This window comes from Melitaea cinxia, chromosome 16 (assembly GCF_905220565.1).
Source record: "Melitaea cinxia chromosome 16, ilMelCinx1.1, whole genome shotgun sequence".
Classification (NCBI taxonomy): Eukaryota; Metazoa; Arthropoda; class Insecta; order Lepidoptera; family Nymphalidae; genus Melitaea; species Melitaea cinxia.
In genome coordinates this window covers 8,686,459-8,709,629 of record NC_059409.1, presented here as the reverse complement: position 1 = coordinate 8,709,629, position 23,171 = coordinate 8,686,459, and the positions used below count along the sequence as shown (strand labels likewise).

General features: G+C 34.9%; 1 protein-coding gene and 1 long non-coding RNA gene across 2 annotated transcripts; both read right to left on the bottom strand.

Annotated features, from left to right (window-relative positions):
* Nucleotides 1–1,415: 1,415 nt before the first annotated feature.
* On the bottom strand, nt 1,416–6,342 carry LOC123660901. Its single transcript, XR_006744269.1, has 2 exons — nt 6,283–6,342; nt 1,416–4,312 (listed from the first exon to the last, which is right to left on the bottom strand). It is a non-coding gene; the product is annotated as an uncharacterized LOC123660901 (long non-coding RNA).
* Nucleotides 6,343–7,080: 738 nt separating this feature from the next.
* On the bottom strand, nt 7,081–13,622 carry LOC123661263. The gene is made up of 7 exons (XM_045596251.1): nt 13,445–13,622; nt 12,427–12,533; nt 11,332–11,439; nt 11,141–11,234; nt 10,486–10,679; nt 7,935–10,043; nt 7,081–7,350 (listed from the first exon to the last, which is right to left on the bottom strand). Exons 1-7 carry the CDS (start codon nt 13,620–13,622, stop codon nt 7,081–7,083), a joined length of 3,060 nt encoding a protein of 1,019 aa, XP_045452207.1.
* Between the last annotated feature and the right edge of the window lie 9,549 nt (nt 13,623–23,171).

The window sequence follows — 23,171 nt, the reverse complement described above, 5'->3', positions numbered from 1 at the left end:
AGCCGTCTTTAAGAGATGTGGCAGCAGGGGCGGAGAAAAGTCGTTGGTTATATTCAAATGACGCGTCATAATTAATTTAGCATTGTGATAACAATATTCAGACAGAGGTGTGTTGGTTTTTTGTTGGGTTTGCGCGTTCAATAATTTTCTTACCATGAGTTACGATCTCTGTGAGATGTCAATGATAACAAACGGGACCAACGACTCAACGTGCTTTCGAAAGTACGTAGGTATATTTGTACTAATAAAAATCTCTGTAGTAAACGGGAATCGAACCCGCGAATGTCGACGTTACCATTGCGATTCTAGTGAATTCTGTTAATTATATTAACAAATTTTGAAAATTAGAAATTACATTTGAATGCGAGGTGATCAAGTTTTTTAATGAGGCGTTGCGGTCATAGGCACTGGCTGATCGACATCGTTTGTGGGCCCGATTCCCGCCCATGACTAACATTTCAATTTGAGTAAATGCCATGCAGATGTTTGTTGTGAACAAGGTGTTTGAGCTTTTGTGTTATTTCTGAGCCTCCAACAAAGGATTCACATCCTAATATGGGCCTTTGTTTAAGGATTTGCCTTGTTTTAAATATAGTTGTTTTACCTATAAATATAACGTACGTATTAGGTTGAATTTTTTATCTGTTGTAAGGTATAATTGAGACTGAAAAGTAATTAAATCTGAAATATGTCTTATTGCCTCCACCGGTGACAAAACCCTTTCGTTATGTAATTTTTGAAGTAAAAACTTCTTTTGGTGCTCCGTACACACGTTTTATCGTAAGTACTAAGTTATGCTGATCCGTCACGCTCTGAGGTGAAAGGCTCGATCAGGTGAACTCGGCACCGCCGAGTGTATCCGAGCGAGAAAGAAATAGAAAGCTGCTCTTCGCTGCTGAACGGTTAAAGGCTCGATCGGGTGAACTTGCCGAGTGTATCCGAGCGAGAAAGATACAATCAATTGCTTTTCGCTGCTGTGTCACTGTTTAGTATATTCAATAATACGTAGGTAATAATTGTCATTATTATTATTATCATCATCATCATTTCAGCCTATTGCAGTCCACTGCTGGACATACCTAGGCCTCCACAGGTTCGCGTCAAAAATGGCGCGAACTCATATGTGTTGCCCATAGTCACCACGCTGGGCAGGCGGATTGGTGACCGTGTCATTATTGTTTTAATATTTTGTAATTTTGTGTGTCACTATTAATTTAATAGTTATTAAAATATTACAAATTGATTGCGATTGCCAATGAAGTTTTCACTTTTGACGTGCGGTCTTAAGCATACACTGTTTTTTTATTTAACCTACTTCATATACCTATATGGATTCGTATACTTTCCTTGTACTTTTTTCGGACATGTCTATTCATACTATTTACACGTTGTTTTAATAGTCAAATAAAACACAGTTTGAAATAAAAATACATATATTACTTTTACATCAATATTAAATTACAGCCAACGTAACTATGTAGGTTACAATAATAAAATATACCTATAAATTTTCATCGAAACAAATAAATAATAAAAACAAGGTATTTTTCTTATTAGTAAACCTAATACTAAAAATTATTGTGACTATGAAACTTGCTTCTGCGGAATCCAGGTAACATTCTTTAAAACATTCCATCTACAAGCAAGGGAGAGCTCACTTATAGTAATATTACTATTATGGAATTTACTCATTATATCTATAATTAATTTGTAATGAGTAATAACATCGACGACGTGTGCACGAGAATAACTTCTTGTTCGAGATTACATTCTTTTCTGAAATGGTAAACTTATATAATGTCTATATTTTATTGTACGTATTAATTTTTTTAGTCCTTTATTGTCTATTATTTAAAATGATTTTAATTGTTTTAATCATCAAAGTGGTGTTTCGCGCGCACATTCCACCGACATTTTTATAACCTAAATATAAAAGAGAATAACATTACATTATTACTGAATAATACAATTTCTGCATTTTACTTTTTTTGGCATCAAGCAAAGAATAAGTAATAGGGTCAAATTAAACTTTGGAATAGACACCAGTGAGATTATTATAATAAATGGTGAAACCTAAATTATTGTTACAATGGAAGATGTTTGTTCACACGCGATGAAAAAAAATTAATTTGTATTCTATTTATTAACCTTTTCTACAAAAATAAAATTGAAAGTATATATCTACGTAAGTACCTATATAAAAACAAAACGGTTTTTCTCTTTTATGACTCGTTTTTAATAGAAAAATAATATCTCACTGGAAAGATAAAGAGTAGTATAATTAAAACTTAATGTAAATATGTACAGTATATATATCGATAAATAATATAGAGATAGCCAATAACGGAAATAAATTAAGAGATACATTGTAAGAAAAATAAAAAAAGCAAGTATGCACAAATTGCGTAATATACTATATATAAGTAAATGCCCATGAAATTACGCATCCCAATGAGAGAAAATTGTTTTTCAGTGCGACACAAAAGTATTAACACAAAACGCATTTAAAACAATTTCATACACTTTAAATTTATATGGTATTGTAGTTTGCTTTTCCGAACATAAATCAAGCTTGAATGTAGATGTTTTGTTAACTTAAAATGAGTCGTATTCGTGTTTTCGGACATAAAACTCTAATGATAAGAGACTTCGCTATAGTAATCATACAATATATCTCTTTCCGTCCAACACACTTGTTTACAATCTATGCTCTAATATTATATTTAAAATATGTTACAATGTTCCCACTTGTTATTTTTTAAGTGTAAAGTTTGACACTTAATGTGAAATAAAAATGTGTCAACGACTTCTTTTACAAAACATAGTAGTAATTATATGTTGCAATAAAAGTATTTTTGCTTTTGCAAAATCAGTCTTTATAGACAATTGTAAAAAAAAACTCTATAAGCAGCCTTTAATCAATGGTTAAAAAGTTTAAAGTGTATTATATATTTGTATATAGACAAATAAAGAGACAATGAAAGATAAGGTTCAAGAACATTTAAAGAAAGATACTCAACTTAATTTGATTTAACAAATCATTTTAATCGTTGAATAATATAAAATAAATTTAGGTTGTCAATTTATGAGACTCATTATTACTTTCACGTGATTAATAAGAATAAAAATGTAATGTCTATATAAATCATACAAAGCCTAGAGATAGTTGTGATGATAAATTGGTATAGTAATAATGCAGATAATATAGAAATGCAATGAATTAATTAAACAGAAGAAAAACTTCTACTTTGCTTTAGGGTTCTTTTATTAAATATAATCAATTACATTAAGTTGAAAGTACCTTCACAATTTGTTTGATTCTTGTTACGATTTGTGAAGACTTGACAAACCACGGTTATTACCAAAATCAAGTCACAATGTAACATATGTAGTACTCATGCCATATTCTCATGCTGTATTTAACCTAATTAAAATAATTTATTATAAACTCTACGTAGATAACAATGTAACATTAAATTAAAATTATTTTATTCATATAAATGCTTTTTTCCGTTTAGCTGAATAAAACAAAAAAGGAGAGTTAGACCGCAGTATCCGAGACATTACACGAGACAGTAAGTCAGCATCTACTACGCACACTCATTGCCTCTACAGGAGTAAGAATACACAATACATATTTATCAATCCCGAAGCAAAAATAAACATACTGCTATTCACAATTATGCATTCATGATTTCCTTACAACTACTTATATGTTATAAAAGGCATCCATTGTCAAAAGTTCATCATCATGATCGATACAAAGTTTGCAAATTAAATTAATAAACAAAAACAATACTACAGTACAAGCAACAGAACGACCGATCGGCGATTATTCAAAACTGAACATGTCCACACACAATCTACTGGAATCGGGTTTTGTACTAATATAAGGTTCGACGAGACACTACGACGCAAAGTATACAGTTCGCACGTCCGAGACGTCCACATTAAACTCGGCAGCTTTCAATTGCGATATTCCACCGATAGACATGACTCCAAGCTTTGGTGTTCACTCCTAACTGGATAAAAATACTTACAAAAATCTTGAGGTCCACCGAGCCCGAATTTTTTTATAAAAATCGACATCCAAATTTTTCGGCCGATGGTTCATTTATTTGGAACGTGTATTTTCTTGGACCGAAAATCGTAAATTTTCCGACAAAAGAGTACCAGTTCCGGGGAGACGGAAGGTGGTAGCTTAGTGTCGTTGGGCGCCAGCGCGGGGCTCACCTCACTGGCGGGCAGCGCCGGGACTATTGACGGCGCTATTGTGATGCCCTCCTCGGTCGCTTTTAGCCGCTTTTTATACCTGAAAAAATAGCATACAAACCTTAATATGGCATAACATTAACAGTTTTTTGATAAGGTAAGCAACATTATACTTTTTAGAGGTCAACAGATAATTACTTTTTTCTGTTAAATATAGACAGAAATAATATGTATATAAATAAATATAAATTATACACTCAGATTTAGATGGGAAACCAAGTTGGCGGTTTAGAGCAGCGTGGTGGATTATGCTTTGATCCTTCTCCTAGATATATATATATAAAAGTAAGTTGACACTCATCACGAAATCTCCGAAACTTTAACAGCTACAAACTTGAAATTTGGCAGGTAGGTTCCTTATAGACTACCTTATAGACTACTTAGACATCCGCTACGAACGGATTTTACGAAGCTCGGCCCCCAAGGGGATAAAACGAGGGTTGGATGTTTGTATGAAAGTCCTATGTTTTTGAAGTAAGAGACTTGAAATTTAAAATGTATGCTCTATAGATGGTGAGGAGTTGTCCAAATGATGCATCGTAATATTAAAATATAAAATTATCGTGTCGCGGTGTTCGTAGTTAAACTCCTCCGAAACGGCTTAACCGATTCTCATGAAATTTTGTGTGCATGTTGGGTAGGTCTGAGAATCAAACAACATCTATTTTTCATCCTCCTAAATGTTAAGGGTAGTCCACGCCTAAATTTTTATTTAATTTGTAGATAATTTTTTTTTATTTTTTTATGGTACAACATTAAAAAATACATACAACCCTCAATTTTCAACCCTCTACGATTAACCCCTATATTTTATTTGTTAATTATAAACTTTAATTTTTTTGGCAAGATTTTTATTTTTATTTTTTCATGAATTATATTAATCTTAAATTTTTACTTCTCTACAATCAACCCCTATTTTTCCATCGCAATTTTTATTTTTTATTATTTTTAATAATTTCCTTTAATTATGATTTTTTTCTCAATTCAATCCTACCTTCGCCTTGGTAGATGTCTACTGTTGTCACCTCTCATCTAGCAAACAGATGTTTAGATAGATATCGAGAATTGTAATTTAGGATATATTTGTTACTTTGATAAAGATTAATTTATTAAACTAAATAAAGCATACTTTCATTGTCTACGACGCTTTCGATTACGAGTAGTATTAGTAGATAGTTTATTGGCAAAACAACGTTTGCCGGGTGGTCCCATCCATCCAGGATGGACAAAGATGAAATTTAGCAGGGAGGTAGATTATAGTTAGTTAACGTCCGCTAAGAACGGATTTTTTGATATTCCACTGCTAAGGGCGTTTGATTGGGGTTGATAGTTTGTATGAAACATATACAGCAGCTATAAGTTCGCCTGATAGGTTATTTATACTGCAGCCTGAAAATAAAACTAAAAATGTGGTGTATAGAGAGGTTTTATAAATATAACTATTAAATTATACTAAATTGTGCCTTTTAAAAAGTTTCCCAGTGTGATAAGCATTTCAAGTGACTGAAATAAAAAAATAATTGCGTTAAACATCTTAATAGTAATGCTTAACCATGCGAACGTAGTCGCGGGCAACAGTTAGTGTAACATACAACAAAGTCCCCAAAAGTGTATGTGATCGATTCCCTCAAAATCTATTGAACGTATTTTCATGCGGTTTCACCAAAGGAGAGAGGGCTTCAAGAGAAATGTTTACGGAACGGCTAAGCCGATTTTGATGATAGTTTCACTGGGAGTTTGCCGGGAAAACTTTGTGACACACTGATTTCAACGCGGGTGAAGCCGCGGGCACATCTAGTATATATATATGGATGGGGCTATATAGATGGGGGAAGAGGATATAGCAGTGGGATATTACAGGCTGAAACGCGCGCATTCAGGTGGGAATCTAATCCACAACGAAGTAGCCTAGCAGTGGCACTACAAAGTGCGCCAACTAGCTAGTCAAATAGCGGAGAAGCGTATACGCAGAGTGGTTTATACTGTTAGTTTAGCGGGCTACGCACTCACCGGCAGTACTCGTTGAAGGTGAGCACGTAGCACTTGTCCTCGATGCAGGCGACGGAGTTGGCGTCGCGGTGGCGGGACGCGAACACCTCGTCGGGCGCGTCCGCCGCCTGCCGGCCGCGCTCCGTGTGCTCCGGCCGGTAGTACCACACCAGCGACACCATCATCTCGCCTGAAACGATGTTATTATTTAACTGGCTAATTGTTTTATTTTATTTGGAATATTTTTATCCAAATAAACGTTTTTTCTTTCTTTTTTCAAACGTAATGCAAATTGTGATCGTGGTTCTATAGCTTGTCGATTTTTGCTGATAGGAAACGTGAACTTTTCGTGAGTCGGTGATAAGAAGACAAAAAAGATTCCAAAGGTATATAAATCCAGCGGCGAATTTAGGGGAGAGCATCCGAGGCTACAGTCTGGGGCCTCCACAAGGGGGGGGGGGGGGGGCTAGTACTTCGTACAAACATGATTATATTGTTCATGTTCAAAAAAAAAAATCATGTTAATAAAAACCTCGAGAGGAAAATAGTCATTTTATTTGTAAAATAATGAGGAGGGGGGATGTTCCGCTGCTTTGTTGCCCGAAGGCCTTCAGACCACTTATATTGGATCTATACAAATCAAAGAAAGAACAAGTTTTATTATTTATATAACTAGGTCGGTAAACAGACGTAGGGCTTACCTGATCATAAGCGATTACCATAGCCTATAGACGCCTACATCACCAGAAACATCGCAAGCGCGTTGCGATCCTATCTCCAATCCTGCTCACCACAATAACACAATGCTTGCAAGCAGTATTACTTAGCTATGATCTTCTGTAAGGTCGACATAGCAGTTTTGAGCAGGGTATTGCTGCGGTGCCTGCTGTGAAGCAGATATACGGACAGAACAAGCGGGTAGTCACCGTCGTCGGGGTTCTCCCACAGGCTGGCCACCCTGGCGACGAAGGGCTGCGCGCGCGCCTGCGAGGCCCGCAGCAGCACGCAGTCGCCGCGCGCCACGCGGTCGCCGCTGGAGTGCGACATGCGCGCCCAGCAGCGCGCCGTGCGGTCCAGCCGGGAGTCGTTCTACGGCAACATATTGGCATTATACTTGGCGCATGCTGATATAATAAAGCCCTAAAGTTTTAATCTAGGAGCTACCGGTTCCAATTGATTTTTTTTTTGGGTTTGGTTTTTTTTGGGTTGGGGCTCATTTACCGAGGAAGGCCATAAGCTACTTTTTCCCCCTCATGTTACCGCGTGTGAAACCGCGGGGCTTAGATATTTTATTTGTACTTTTGCACATCAAATGATTAAAATTATTCAGCATTTAATATCCCACTATCGGGCATAGGCTTTTTTTCTTCATGGAGGCGAAGGGTCGGAGCTAATGCACCACGCTGCTCCACTGCATATGCTCCATATTCTCTACGTAGTGTATTTTATTACAGCCGGAAGCGACATCAAAATCTGTCCTAAATCGCAAATAGTAATAAATAAAACGCACTAATAATATACGCCGGTTTTTAGGCACACGCACTGCTACAGCGGTTGTTTGTGCACGCCAATACGTAACAAAATATAAAACGACATTTTGAAGTGTTACAGACTGAATCGAGATCGTGATCGCATTTGGTAATTTTTGTGAAATATTATTGTATTTAACTTACGTTTAAATAAACCTTAGATACGTAATGTTCGCCGTCCCAGTTCCACCCGTTGCTCCAGCGCGGCGGCGCTCGCGGCTGCAGGTCCGGAGGCGCCAGCGGAGCCGCCGCTCGCCGCACACGTCGCCCGCCGCTCCTTCTTCTTCTAGTCTTTCTCAAACTAGGAACTGGTGAGGAACAAGCGTCTTCTACGACTAACGAAGCTTCATCCGTCTTAAAAACGGTCTTTTTTGATACCAGTAATTTCACCACCTTTTCACTTTTGCTTTCTCCGATAACTTTCTCACTGGTTAATTTTGAACGTTTACTTGAAGTGTTTTCTTTTTCAACTTCAATTTCAATTTGTTGCACATCTTTTACTTTAGATTCAGATTCATTATGTTTTGTCGCTTGTTTTTTTGAAGCTAGCAATTTAACTAAAGTTTCAACGTTTTTGCATTTATATTCACCGTTAGACTTGTCTATTCCTATTTTACATCTTTTGGACAAAGATTTATCTAAAATCACATTGTCCACCGACCTTTCACTGGAGTTCAGGGAATCAATTATTAGACTTTCGTCTGAATTTTTCTCTGATTGTTGAGATTCATTAATGTTATCGGTGTTTAATGATTTTGAAATAGACTCCGATTTATTAGTAATAATTTTGGGTTTTGAACATTTTGATGACTTGGTCGATTTCGTACCATTGAATAAAACATTGCTTTCAATGACGTTGGTAATTTGCGTACTATCTTTATGTTCAGATTTATCCTTGATATCAGCGTTTTTCTTTGTATCAAATTGTAGACCACAATCGGAAATAGGTTTTTCTACATTTGATTCACTTTTCATTAGTACTTCATTATTTTGGTCCTCCTTTATATTTAACGCTGCGGTGGGAGTTGATAATACTGACTTGTGTGTAACCTTTGAATCTACCGTGTCAATTTTACAAGAATTTCTAGAAGGTAATTTTTTTTCAACGATATGACTGACTGGCGCAATAGTTTTAGATCTCATGCCATTGACAGGAAGATTGTTTTCTACGCAGTTATTATTGGTATTGGTCATTTTCTTTGCAATGCTCTGGGAAATATTTTCATTTGGTGCCAGGAAAAGTTCTGCAGGATTAAGCTTTTTATCTGGTATATATCCCTTAGCGTCTGGTCTATCGATGCTATTTTTTTTAATTAAATTATCAAGTAGTAGAGCGCTTTTAGTTTTTGGCTTTATACACAAAACATTATCGCTCATTGCAGCTACATTCATGAGACGCGGATCGTCGTTATTAATCGTCTCGATAAACATTTTTTTCGATTTTGGTTCATTGAGTGTTAAATCTCTCTCAGATTTCCTTTTGTGAGGCTTTTTGTCAGCAGGCGACGTTTTCGAGGTTTTTCTTGTACCTTTCTTTTTGGGGACTTTCGTTACAGTTTCAATTTGTATGACATTTGTTTGTTCACCAGAAACTTTTCTTCGTTTTTGTAATTTTACATGTTCCCCGATTCCATTCGTTTTACAAGCTTCATCTAGTTTTACATCTTTCATTTCAATTTCTAGTTTTGGTTTTGAATATCTCCGCTTGACGGCTTTTGCAGATTCCGTGACGTCTACTGACTCTGTCAAGGCTATTCCGCTATTATGTTCCCTAAGAGCTTGCGTTTCTGTTTTTCTCGACGTTAAATATGTAGGGCCTTCGTTTTCTTTTTTCACATCTACTAATGGTGTCGATCTTTCATCAGACGAAGAAAGATCAATAGGCGCACATATAGGAGGGGATAAGGCCAGTACATCGTCGTCAGCATCAGTGTGGTTAACGATAGGCGGTTTCGGAACCGAGAGTAGTAAGCCAGTATCATCGCCTGCCAATGAACGCCTGGCCATAGCTTTGCCCAGGCGAGCTCGTCGAGGTGCCACCGGGGGTGGTTGCGGGGCGCACGCTCCCCGGGCTGGCGATGGAGGTCCTACAGCTTCAGTCGGTCCGGGAATATCAGCGTTAAGTTGGAGATTATCTCGCACGTCGTAAATTTCTCGCTTTGGCGAAGCACCGCCGATAGTCGGTAGTGGGCAAGGATGTGGAGCATCCGCTGCCATGGGTGGCTCCGGTGGTTCTGGCTCTAGAGGCGGATCCTAAAAAGGTGGAACCTTTATTATAAAATTATTCTCATGACATGATAGAAGGCAGATTTATCATTACTAAACATAGATTATCATTTTATTAGCTGTTTTATTTTAACATAAAATATTAAATTTACTGTAATTTTTGTCACAGTTTTCTAGGTCACATATATTTTTAATATGAATATTTTAGTTTTAAAAATATTAAAGGTAATTTGAAACTGTATAAATATTAAACTTTCATAAAAGTTAGTGCAGTTAGCAGTTGGTACCTAACAACTAGACATACAGTGTGTATACATACTATGTCGATGTAGACATACTATGATAGTACAGGTAGAAACCTTATTGGTTATTTATATTACTTTGTTATTTTATGTATTGTAAACTGAATAAACGATAGTAAATAAAAAAAGGAAACTATTATTCATTTATGAGGGAGATAATAGCTCACCTTCCCGCTGCCGTGCGTATCGGCGGCGGAGTCGAGGGCACACGCCCGCACCTTCGGTCGGAAGGCGCCCCCGGGCGGCGCGATGGCGGAGGGTACGTCCGCTGGGCCGCCACCGGTAGGGGCTTTACCAGTAGCGGGCCCAATAAGGACGTTTTTTGGACACGCGTTTAATGGGCACGGGCATCCTCTATATTCTGTAAACATTGATTGAAAAGTATCTCATTATTTATTTGTATAATAGATTATACTTATTAATTTCTTAAAATATATCTTCACTAAGTTATTGGGTTATTGACTACAATAACGCGTAAGTGTGGTGGTGATTCACTTTTGTATAACTTCTGTGATCGTTATCGTAATAATAATTGCAAAATGTATTTTAAATTTAATGAAATATTTTACAGTTAATTACTGGATTTAACCAGATGTTTATATTAATTATGAGGACAAAATAAAAAACTATTTACTTTTCGCTCTTTTAGCGATAAGACCGCCTTTGTACATCTTCCTCTAATTGTACTACTTTTGTTTGTGTCTTTTAATGGTGTGCAATAAAGAATATATTTATTATTATTATTATTATTATTATTATTATTTAATAACACTTAGCGGTTTCGGTACCAAAGAGCTGTTCAATAAATATGTTGACACTGACCTACGTAGGGTATCCTTTGAGGTGAATGTTGATAGCATGGCGGCGTTCCATAATACTGGGGTGGCGGGTAGGGTTCACTTGCCACGCTTACCATCTGCAATAATAAATTAAAAATTACATACTTGTCCCTACGTAATGAGATTCAAAAGGTTTTAAGAAAAATTAACAGTAATACTATTTGGTTTTTATACCTGGGCGTCAGGTTGTGGAGGTCCCATGTGGTATGGTCCTGGCGGTCGGTAGTACCGTCCATAGCATAGCTCCGCTGGATAATAAGGGGGTCCGTATTGTTGCAAAACCTAAATAGAAAATGGATGGATGAATTGACGGATATTTTTATACATATAGATTATATTATTCGAGACGACTAAATAGTTTAATATCTATAATATTAATACGTGAAGAAAAATTTTTGTACCCTTTTTTATGAAAATTGTGTGGACGGAGGAGTATAAAATTTCGCAGGAGTGCAGAATGCAAATATTTGTTTTTAATTATGCATAAAAATATATTAAATTAATTAATTAAAAAAAAAAAACATTACACACACTACCATGGTAACTTACTCTTACTCTTTTTCTATTGTTATAGAAGCATACTCTTCGACAACAGAACCTAAATAGTGTTCAAAATTAGAATTTAAATTAATTATGGTCGAATTTCTACCACTAGACGACTACTAGTTAATAATAAATTTTATTAATACTTAAAAATAATGATATATAAGGTATCATTTCTTAGGTTACCAATTGATAAGATCACTATTTACTTCTAGTATTGATTGAACAAAAATATAAAATATTTGGGTAAAAACGGTCTTAATGAATATAGTACTGCATTATAAATAATATATCATCATATACGCTAAGGTTAAGATGTTTGCCTCCTTTTCTAAAAAAAACCTCACAATTACTGCACATAAATTATATATTATTTTATAGATAATTGCTTGTTCTACCGGCATCCACAACTAAAAAAATTATTATTGCTTTTGTTGTTGTAAATTTTGAAACAACGTCAACATGATTAACGGTGGATATTTTTTTAACTTATTTAGTGCGAGTTATTTGCACGTGTATAGCTAGTACATAAAACACAATTAGAAAATAAATATTAAAAATACGAATTTTCCTGTGATGTATTTTTAATTCCATACTAATAAAAAACAAAAGGAGACACATACATATAGTTGAGATAATTTCTCAAATTGGTTCTGTAGTTTTAGTATATCGATTAGGTACAAAAAATATATATTTTCTAATATAGTTTTATTTAGTAATACTTACAGGCGGATGTGGGGCATGGTAATGCGGTGGGGGATGATACCTAGCCAGCGCTCGCTCTGCGTCTGCGCTAGTTTCTTTGATCAGCGGCCCTGCCGGCTGATAGTATCCTGCGAATTAATAAAAAATACACTTAAATAATTTGCCGTTAATAAGTTTTATTTTTACATCTGTTATCGAATATTTATAGAAAAAGTTTTCCAGGCTACAAAAATATTACAATGCAAATATACAATTTTAAGTTAATGGATTTTGCTATTATATTGTTTGAATGAATCAATTAATAAGCGTTACGTCTGCATTGCATTTCAATATGTTATCTTTATTCTTATCTATTCAATAGGGCAATTAATTGCTCGGAGCGAGCCTATCTAGCGTTAATTCATGCTAATTGACCCGGCATATGCTGACAGTCACTCGTTATATGAAATATAATGTCCACTCCATATTCGTAATAAACCTAACCAATGACAATAAAATGTCCATAAATGTACGTGTATTTAATACAAAAGACCCCATCAAACAAAATAATACGATTGGGACAAACAAATTAATTAATTAATTAATTTAATTTTAAAGCAGTGAGAGTTATACGCGGGTACTGCACGCACGGTGTCATGGACGGCAGTAATACTTTTAGCGAGCCTTGGGAACACCAGACACAGGTGCTCGCGGAAGTGTACCGATACCGATAGGGCCTCCGAGCTCAAGGACAAATCCCGAGTGCGGACCAAATACATAGGATAAGGGCTCACGCTCAGAGGGCTCTTATCGATTGGTGGGTGGAGGAACTGGTGTCCCCAGCGACGAGCTCTGTGATTGTGGACGCTATATGTCCTAACCTCAATCGCTGGGGTCAAAAGTCAGCACGGTGTGCTGACCTTCAAGTTGACACATGTACTTACCGCACATGACTGCTTCGGTAAGTACTTGCATCAAATCGTTAGAGGGAAATTACCCCTGCTTTTAATGAGCGTGGTGCTCCGATGGATAGGGAGCGTCACACTCTAAAGAAATGCACCGTTAGGGGACGCCAGCGCCAAGCTATGGTGGCCATCGTAGGTGGAGACCTCTCGCAGTCGAGCTTCGTCCGTTGCATGCTCGACAGCGAGAGGTGCTGGTAAGCCGTGGATTCCTTCTGCGAGGAGGTCATGGTTATAAAGGAGTTCACGGAGTGGCAGCGTTAAGCCGATATCCATGCGGATTCAATCCGCAGGAGACAAACAGAGAGAAGGATACGTCGATATGCGCTCCTTTACCCTAGACAATAGTGAGGGCAGGACACCATTTCTCTCACTCGCTATTGGGGTATAATAGAGCACTTACGGTGCGAGTGAGTAAATTTAGGCGAAGGCTGTCCTAGGTCCGCGCCGGGAGTCCCACACTCCCGCTACCCGAAGGCAAGCAAACAACAACCTCATCCTTTAGAAATCTGGAGAGCGAAACAATAAATCTACTTGGTAAAGAGCAAGCACTTAAATTGCTATAGTTTGCGGTTACCTGACGTCATAATGTTGATTGGTTTTCCTTGTTATATTTGATTTAAACAAATGTGGTTGTTTATTAATTGCCCCATAGAACGAATATAGCTATAATTTATTTATTTATGCCTCAGTTTGTTTCAAAATATTACATACGTTATATACGTTTACATCGTTATTATTGTTAAATTAGAGTCAAATTACTTTTAAATAATTTAAGCCCAACCTTATTTAATATTAATTGTAAACCCAAAAGACGCTTCATATTTTTTCACTAATACGAAAACTGTTTAACTAATAATTGTGTTTACTCGCAACCGAAAAAAACGGACTTCAATTACATCGACTAGTAATTCAACGTAAGTAGACGAAAAAAATTAACAAACGCACTAGTCGTCACTACAACTTTCGAGGGTTTCCCTTGAATTCTCTGGGATTCCATCATCAGATCCTGGTTCCTTTATCATGGGTACCACACTTGGGATATCTCCTTTCCAACAAAAAAAGAATTATCAAAATCGTTTCATAAACGATGAAGTTATCCCCGAACATACATAAAAAAAGTATATACGGTCGAATTGAGTAACCTCCTCCTTTTTTAAAGTCTGTAAAAAATGACAACACATTTTATTTTTATTTGACCTATTGAATTTAGTATGTATAAAATATATTCTTAACAATTTTTTGTTTTTATTTACTCTTGTCGGATGCGGTATCCCACTTCCGTCAGGCGCGAGGACAATACTTTATCGTGGTCAAAAATATTATCAACTGTTTTTTGAGATAAATTCGTTGCATCATTATCTTTGCAATGCTCTGGGAAATATTTTCATTTGGTGCCAGGAAAAGTTCTGCAGGATTAAGCTTTTTATCTGGTATATATCCCTTAGCGTCTGGTCTATCGATGCTATTTTTTTTAATTAAATTATCAAGTAGTAGAGCGCTTTTAGTTTTTGGCTTTATACACAAAACATTATCGCTCATTGCAGCTACATTCATGAGAAGCGGATCGTCGTTATTAATCGTCTCGATAAACATTTTTTTCGATTTTGGTTCATTGAGTGTTAAATCTCTCTCAGATCAGTTTCATAAACGATGAAGTTATCCCCGAACATACATAAAAAAAGTATATACGGTCGAATTGAGTAACCTCTTCCTTTTTTAAAGTCTGTAAAAAATGACAACACATTTTATTTTTATTTGACCTATTGAATTTAGTATGTATAAAATATATTCTTAACAATTTTTTGTTTTTATTTACTCTTGTCGGATGCGGTATCCCACTTCCGTCAGGCGCGAGGACAATACTTTATCGTGGTCAAAAATATTATCAACTGTTTTTTGAGATAAATTCGTTGCTATGTTTGTGGTTTGATATGCCATTTACATATAAAAGATTGTAGTAATGTTATTTTTTTTCATCACAACAATAATGTAATAACGACATGACGAAGCAAAAGTTTTTACATTTGATTAGCGAACTTATAATTAAAAAATAATATACCGTAAGAAATTGATTGACATTCGATTTTCAAATGTATATGAATAAATCTTCAGTAGGTAGCTTTAAATATATTATAATTATATGTATGTATTGCCAAACTATTGTAATTAAAAATAATGACTTACAGTATACTGTATAATATTGTTGAAAAGGATCTGGTAATAGCTTATTAACGATCCACAGATGAAGTCTTTTCTATGAAAGCGTGACCCGCTACAGTGCTCTACTTTACAACGTATATGAAAAGAGGCTTTAGAATATCCTTGATGAGAAAATTCAAAGAGATTTTTCTTACGTTATGTAGATGCGTTAAATATTTATCTTTTATAATTGAGTTTCGGAACGAAAGTTCGTAGGGTACTTGAGTTTGAGTGCACGTATGTTTTAGAAGACAACGTACATGTGAGTTATGAACTTTAGATGTTTTAATCTCAAGTATGAAAATTCTTGTTATACAAAAGGTATGATGCGTATGTTCTTTTTCCTATATAATTTTTTTTCATATCTCTTTGTATTAGATATAAATAGATATGTATCATAATTTAAGTTGATTTATCTTTAAAAGTCAAGATTGTATTTAAATTTAATAAAAAGAAGAAATTGGAAGATGATAACTTTTCAGAACAAAAAGTAATAATGGTTTTAACAGATTTATGTAATATAATTTTTTAAAATCCTTTCAGTCGGTGCCCTTCCCGTTAGCAGATTGTTTCATTCTAATAACGGTGCGTTCACCGCTTGCGGTAGGTTAATTTTGCGGTCGGTAAAGCTTCCGATTACGCAAATTATTTCACAAAACTCTTCCTAAAAACGAATGAAAACTATATTGATATTTTTTTTAAGATTGGTAATTGTTTACTTTGTTACCAGATTTTCTAGAATAAATCATTCTTATATTTCATTAGTATCTTTATGAAATTCATAATTACTGATATGTAGGAATTTAGTATTTATAATATGAAAAGCAATAACAATGTTATTACAATTAGGTAAATGCGAATATGCCGAGACGTAATGCGAAAGTAAGCGAAGTCGAAAAAACAGTCAATTAAATACGAATTATTAGGGTGAGCTCAAAAAGTACTCGTCAGATATCAATCAAAGTTAAATGGCACCACATGGCAAACACCACCTTACGCATCCTCAGTACATCCTGTAAAAAGTTATAAAAATGCAGTCGCATTGAGAAATAAAACTAAATGTTTTTATATGATTTGTATTTGTGAAATTTGCAAAGAGATATTGGTTTTAAGTGTTATATAATTATCACGCAATGTAATCGATAACATAAAGTTTATCCTACAATATTATATAATACTACCTATTAAATTCATTACTATGAATTTAGTCCAACACGATTTATCTACAATTTATGTTCGTTTTAAAAAAGGTCACTTGCTTATAAATCTTTAAGTTCAAGAGGTGAATCATTAGATATGCAATTTTATGTAAAGTAGTTATGATATTTTTAAAACTAGATGTCCTAGTAAAAAAGACACGAGACATTTAAGTACAATGACGGTTTAGAACAACCTGCGAAATTTTCATGTTAAATGCTAGACTTGGATACGATTCATCCATTTTTTTATTGAAAACACGAACAAAAAATAAGATTAAAACGAATTTGCTATGGAGGAATTTTCCTCATTGCATTTGTATTTACATGTGAGTAGGTACTAATCTCTGTTGATTATATTTTGTTCAAATCTTTTCATAATTATTAACTAGAAAGGAATTTATAAAAGGGAAAAAGCAGTATTTAGCGTTTTAATAATACTTCAAATTAAAGGCAACGTGTTCGTAGGTCAGTTAAGATAAATTTAAGTGTAAAGGACGGCTAATTGTGACTACATGCCGCGCCGTTCTCGCGACCGTTTCGATAAAGGGACTGGAGTATTCGAGCTTTATTTTGTACCTCTGTACACTTAATGAGAAAAGCGACTTTAGATTTAAAAAAGTTAAACAGATATACATAGAACATATACAGGATTTTCGACTCCTAACTACGTTCATTTAAATGGGGATTCTGTAAGTGTTATAGATCACGTACCACGTGAAAAAAAGTCTAAGCCTTTTTAAATTTCGTCCGAACTCGTAGGAATATCGCGATATAAACTAGCTCGTGTGTTATTCTGAACTTCCAGCTATTGACGCATCAAGTTTCAAAACAATCCCTTCAGTAGTTTTTGCATGAAAGAGCAACAAAAACATTCATCCATCCTCGCAAACTCGCATTTATATTACATATATTAGTTGGTTTTTTAAATACCACAACTTCTGTTATTTAAATAAAACTACAGTAAATATTGCAAGAACTTTAGATTTCAAGTATTCCGAGTGAACACCTGACGTGACAACACGTTCGTTAAATACATTTTCTAAAGCTTCGTGTACCCGATTGTAGAGTCTACACCGTTAGGTACTTAAGTTAACTTATGTTTATTGTTCTTTAGCTTTCTCCATTATTTGATCTCCTGTTTTTACGTTAAATATAAAATTAATTGAAATACGTGTAAAATTTAATACAAATATATTGTTTTGCATTTTTAGAGATGATAGATTTATACGACTATGTAAAAGTTATTTGAGAAATGAATAAGTCTCAAAATAAGAATCGTTTTATTATGTTTCAAAATATCTATACACGAAAATTCATTTCATCTATGGTATGTGGTGTCAATAGACATGCAAATAACATGCGACGAAGTTATTTGAGCGCTCATCGAGTATGTATTTCGTATGAATGTGTATATTGTCTTGGCAAACCGTATTAATCTAATGTATACACAAAATAGGTCTTTCAAAGTAACTTTAATGAAAGTTGTTGCGTAACGTTTGAATTTTTTTAAATAATGGCACACATTCAGGACAGATAACAATGTAAAAGTTTGAAGCTCTATATTTCTAAAGCGAGAGTTTTTAAAAATAACCTCAAGGAGCTTTCTTTTCTAAAGATCTTTTCAACGGCAACCTTATAAATAGCTTGTTAATTCAGTAACCACTTGATTTGAAACAACTTGATTTGTAATATTTGCGTCTTGGTAACAGAGCGCTGAGTACGGGTGTGATGCCTCTTAGGTAAATTAACTACAGAAACATAACATTTTGTCTATTTTCAAGCATAGCAATTAAAATAGTGAATCAAGCTATAGCGATAAATTTATATACATTTGATATTAGAATTAAATAAAAATTGATGACGTGTAAGATATTTTATATTTTGTATATTAGATCGTATTGTGTAGTAGATTGTTTATTTATTATACCCATACTTTATTGAAATAGGAATAACTTATAAGACACAACAACAACAGGTAGACAAAAACAGAAAAATACACGGTCTTCAAGCAGCAGGTGTAATTTAACGTTATTTGTGTAATATCTTCATCATAAATATTAATTAAAAGTTTTTGAAAAAGGCAAAGGAATATATTTTCTTAGAAAACCATCAATGCATATTTTTAAGGTAAGTCTTCGCTACAAAAGTACTTAATTATGCGAATGATACAAATTAATAATAGCCACAGATTTATGTACAATTCGTACGGCACTCAAAGGACTTAGCCTTTGCTACCTCATAAATATAATCACAGATAAATACTGCATTTTCACTTGTATATTCCTACCGTCGCTCTAGTCGCTGCGAAGAAAAAAAAACTGCATTTGAGTTGCAAAACACGGCGGGTAAAAGAAGCGGGTGGTTCGCCTTGAGTCAGTGTCGCAGCTGCTCGTCGTCTTAAGGGCGGTTTTTGATACCGCTTTTTGTACTTTTATTTACCGGTTTTATTATATGTTAGAGGATCGATTGCGACGACATCGTAGCGGCTACGTTTTATTGTGTCCCACTGACGAGTTCTGGGTCAATGGAAGTGTATACATTCTGGATTAATTTTTTTTTGTATGGTCATTTATTTCGCACGAAACTTTACATAGGTGCTAATAAATTAAACTCTTGTAAATCAGTAGAGAATTTTGAATTTTGTTTTTGGAAAACAAGTATTTTGTAATTATTTTGGCATATCTGTTATAAATACCAAGCTACTCTCGTAAACTATTATCATCAATGATCGCGAGACATCACGTAAGCATAGCCACGACTTATTAGGTTCATTCATTGGCCTTAGTCCGTCTATTGTAGACGATTTAGACAGTGTCAGACAGACAATGTGTCGTCTGAGTTGCCTAAGCTCTGCGTCTCCCTCTCGACCTCACTGACTAGACCCACAGGACCAGGACCCACTCGACGAGTCGATACGTGTGGAGCCACTTCGGCTGCAGGAGTCTTTCGCATTTTAGAGCTATGCCATGAATGCTTGACGGAGACCCCATTCCGGGTTTCAAATGGAGTTTCTCTTCTCCAGAACACTGATGATTTTGAGCCAGGTTTATCCCTCCGTCGCCTTTTACGATCCCCACGGAAAGAAAGGAGGTGGTGCTGTTTTACTCGGCCGACACCACACGGCATTAAACTTATTAGGTTGATTAACAATAAAATTGATCACCGATACGAGTTTTTTGCTAATAGCACTGTATTACTCGCATTCTTTGTTTACGATATTGAGCCCTCTCATAGTAAAGTCATATTATAATTAATAGATTTTTACCGTCGATTTTAATCGTGTAAATTCCTTCCGAACTACTTAAAGAAATGTAATAGGCAAAATATTTAGTCTTAACTTTCTCCAATTCAAAACTCGATTCTCTACTTTTCGAATTTCTCTTTATTTCGAGTTCGAAGTGTTATAACGTTAGGTCTAGCCTTAGTAAGAACATGTTGAAATTGTATATTGAATCATTAATATAAAATATTACGCTATATTTTCTAGACTACGTATCTTGGCTTATCATACAGAAAAAATTTTCAAGGATTAAAATATTTTATTCGTATCAGATTTAAATTTGATAAATAATCGAAAAATGTACAAAGTGATAAAATAAATCGTGTTTCAAACGAATCCAAATTCATATTCAATTATAACAAAAAGCTATTTGACGGTAATTTAATTATATTATTTTTAACGACGTGAGTAAAACAAAAAATGCTCCAAGGGGTGAGCGATAAAAGCTATTTATAGTTTACCTTAAAAGCTTCATTCAAGAACCAAGGAGAGAATAAATTTAAGCTAGATAAAAACCACAATCGATAACTCGCCGCGTAATCGTTTAACAAACAGTGAGACCGGTAAAGGTTAACCATTCAATTAGCAACACGTAGGCTTGCCGCAAACTGCGCACAAATCAAACAAGCCTGATAATCGCTCTCGTGAATAGACTCGGATGAATAATAAGCTTATATGTAAATTAATGGCGAATTTCAAACATATTAACATTATGATAGTTGTGTATTAAAATTAAGTAAAGGTATACATTAAAAGCCAGCAGTTGGATGGTTATCCCGCCATCAGTCGGCTTCTTAAGTTCCAAGGTGGTTGTGGAACCTTGTTATCCCTTAGTCGCCTCTTACGACACCCACAGGAAGAGAGGGGGTGGCTAAATTCTTTAGTGCCGTAGCCACCTTGGAACTTAAGAAGCCGACTGATGGCGGGATAACCATCCAACTGCTGGCTTTGAAATACACAGGCCGAAGACGGGCAGCAGCGTCTTCGGTGTGACAAAGCCAGTGCTGCGGTCACCAACCCGCCTGCCCAGCGTGGTGACTATGGGCAAAACACATGAGTTCACGTTATTTTTGGCGTAAACTTGTGGAGGCCTATGTCCAGCAGTGGACTGTATAGGTTGTAATGAGTGATACATTAAAAATATCATCGTAAGGATTAAATCTGAAAATGTTATGTATATTATTATAAACATTTTGAATAAAGAAAATCAAATCAAAACGTAAATTAATGTATTCGATTGGGGTACTACCTAAAACTAGTTCTAGATCGCTTAACTCACAACCTAGGCTATGCTATTAGGTTTACCACAAACAGCGCAGAAATCAAAACAATCCGCTAAACAGTCGCCTACAAACCAGGCATGATTAAGTTGTGGTACAAATAATAAATTTATTATCCATGAATAAAAAGCATGCATTAATACTAGATGATAAGCAAACATTGCCAAGACTAGTTTCAGCTAACCGTACAATTATCAACACGACGCAAGTCACTAAATTAGTAGCAGACTGCACCAAAAAGTAAAGTATCATGTTCTTAAGTGGACGCTGCTAGTGACAATTGATAACTATATTACCTTGCAGCTTTAGATTTCGTAATCGTTTCGTTTAATAAAATTAGTTTAAAAACTAAATAAGTATATTTTTGTATTTTTTTTTTTCTTGGAAATAAATATATGTATGTATGTATAAAAGACTAAATTAAAACTGATGATTTGTATAACAGGCCTCATTTACAGCTTTCCATTAACGCATATAATTAGTTGGTTATGTATATTTATGTGATTTCAAACAGCAAACTATAAGGCATTTGAAATAACTCTAGAAATTGAAGTTAGCGGTGACTGTTATTTCATTGTTTGGAAACTTCGAGAAACTTGATATCTACAAGCGACGAGCCTGCAGGCGGTCATGTATGATTTAATAAATAACTAAGCTTTAGCTAACGCGAGATGTTCGATTCATTATTAGAGCTAATTTTGACTTTTATATAAAAGAGGATTGTGAATATTAAAAAGAATATATATTTTATAGTTATTTAACATATTCATACAATACGTATTTTAGCTGTCAATGAAATAATGCTACGTACGAATAGGTAAATATAAAATCGATACAAACTTATTTATCTTTTATCCTAATTAAAGAAAATACAATATAACGAATCGCGATAGAATACTGTAACTGTTAAGCCCGCTAGAATTGAATATTCAAAATGTTGAGACGGCCACGTAGATGATTTGGCAGAAGCGTAACCAATATTTTAGACAAAATAACCGTAGTTTAAGTGCTTTTCTCGAAACGCAAATTCGTAACGGTAGTTTCTGTGGTAACTTAATGTGAGGACCACCGAAGTAGATAATACTGGAACAAATCGTAAAAATTCATTGTATGAGCACTCTCACCCATTATGTAAGGAACGCCACGCAGTCGAAGCTACAGAGTTGATATTTAGTGATTCAATTTTATATTATTCATAGATGAACCGGTTTCACTCGCGTTGACGTTTATGGTTAGTGCTCCACCCTTAGGAGTCATATTGTGATCTGGCTTTCGAAAATAATTATGTTTGCTTGTAAACGAAAATAGAACTGACTTCAATTACATTGACCAGGAGTACAACGTAGGCAGACGAAAGAATAGCCAATACACACAAAAAAAAAATATCGTCGAGTTGAGAACCTCCTCCTATTTTGAAGTGGGTTAAAAAGTAGAATAATTGATCAATGGCGTTTGTCTCTATACTGATTACGACTGATTGCAAGACTCAAGAGTCGGGCTAATTCGCGTAACTTTTACCGATAGTTTCCGTAATCGTAATTATTATAGTACGATACGAATAACTGTAAATCGATTACAAAATAACTTTTTTGTACTTACAATATAACTGAATCTACTTTCTCCATTGTTTCATCGGCATTTATTATTATTAGTCTACTTGGTTCTCTTTGCATAAAATCCTTTGCAATATCTCAAAAAAAAAAAGAAGTGTTTTATAACTAATTAATATAAATCATAACACTAATAAATAAAATTATTTAATATATTTTTACTTGGACACAATTCTCACAAACAACTAGCGGATCGATTTATTTTAATGTTATCAGATGGGTATCTTTATTTATGTAAGCGTAAGACAGCTTCA

Excerpts from the sequence above, each read along its gene's own strand:
- LOC123661263 (XM_045596251.1), bottom strand. The coding sequence starts at position 13,622 with ATGGATATCGGCTTAACGCTGCCACTCCGTGAACTCCTTTATAACCAT. Across the intron at positions 12,534-13,444 it reads GGCGCTGGCGTCCCCTAACG|GATACTATCAGCCGGCAGGG; the intron begins GTGCATTTCTTT and ends ATTAATTCGCAG. Across the intron at positions 7,351-7,934 it reads TATCTAAGGTTTATTTAAAC|AACGACTCCCGGCTGGACCG; the intron begins GTAAGTTAAATA and ends ATGTTGCCGTAG.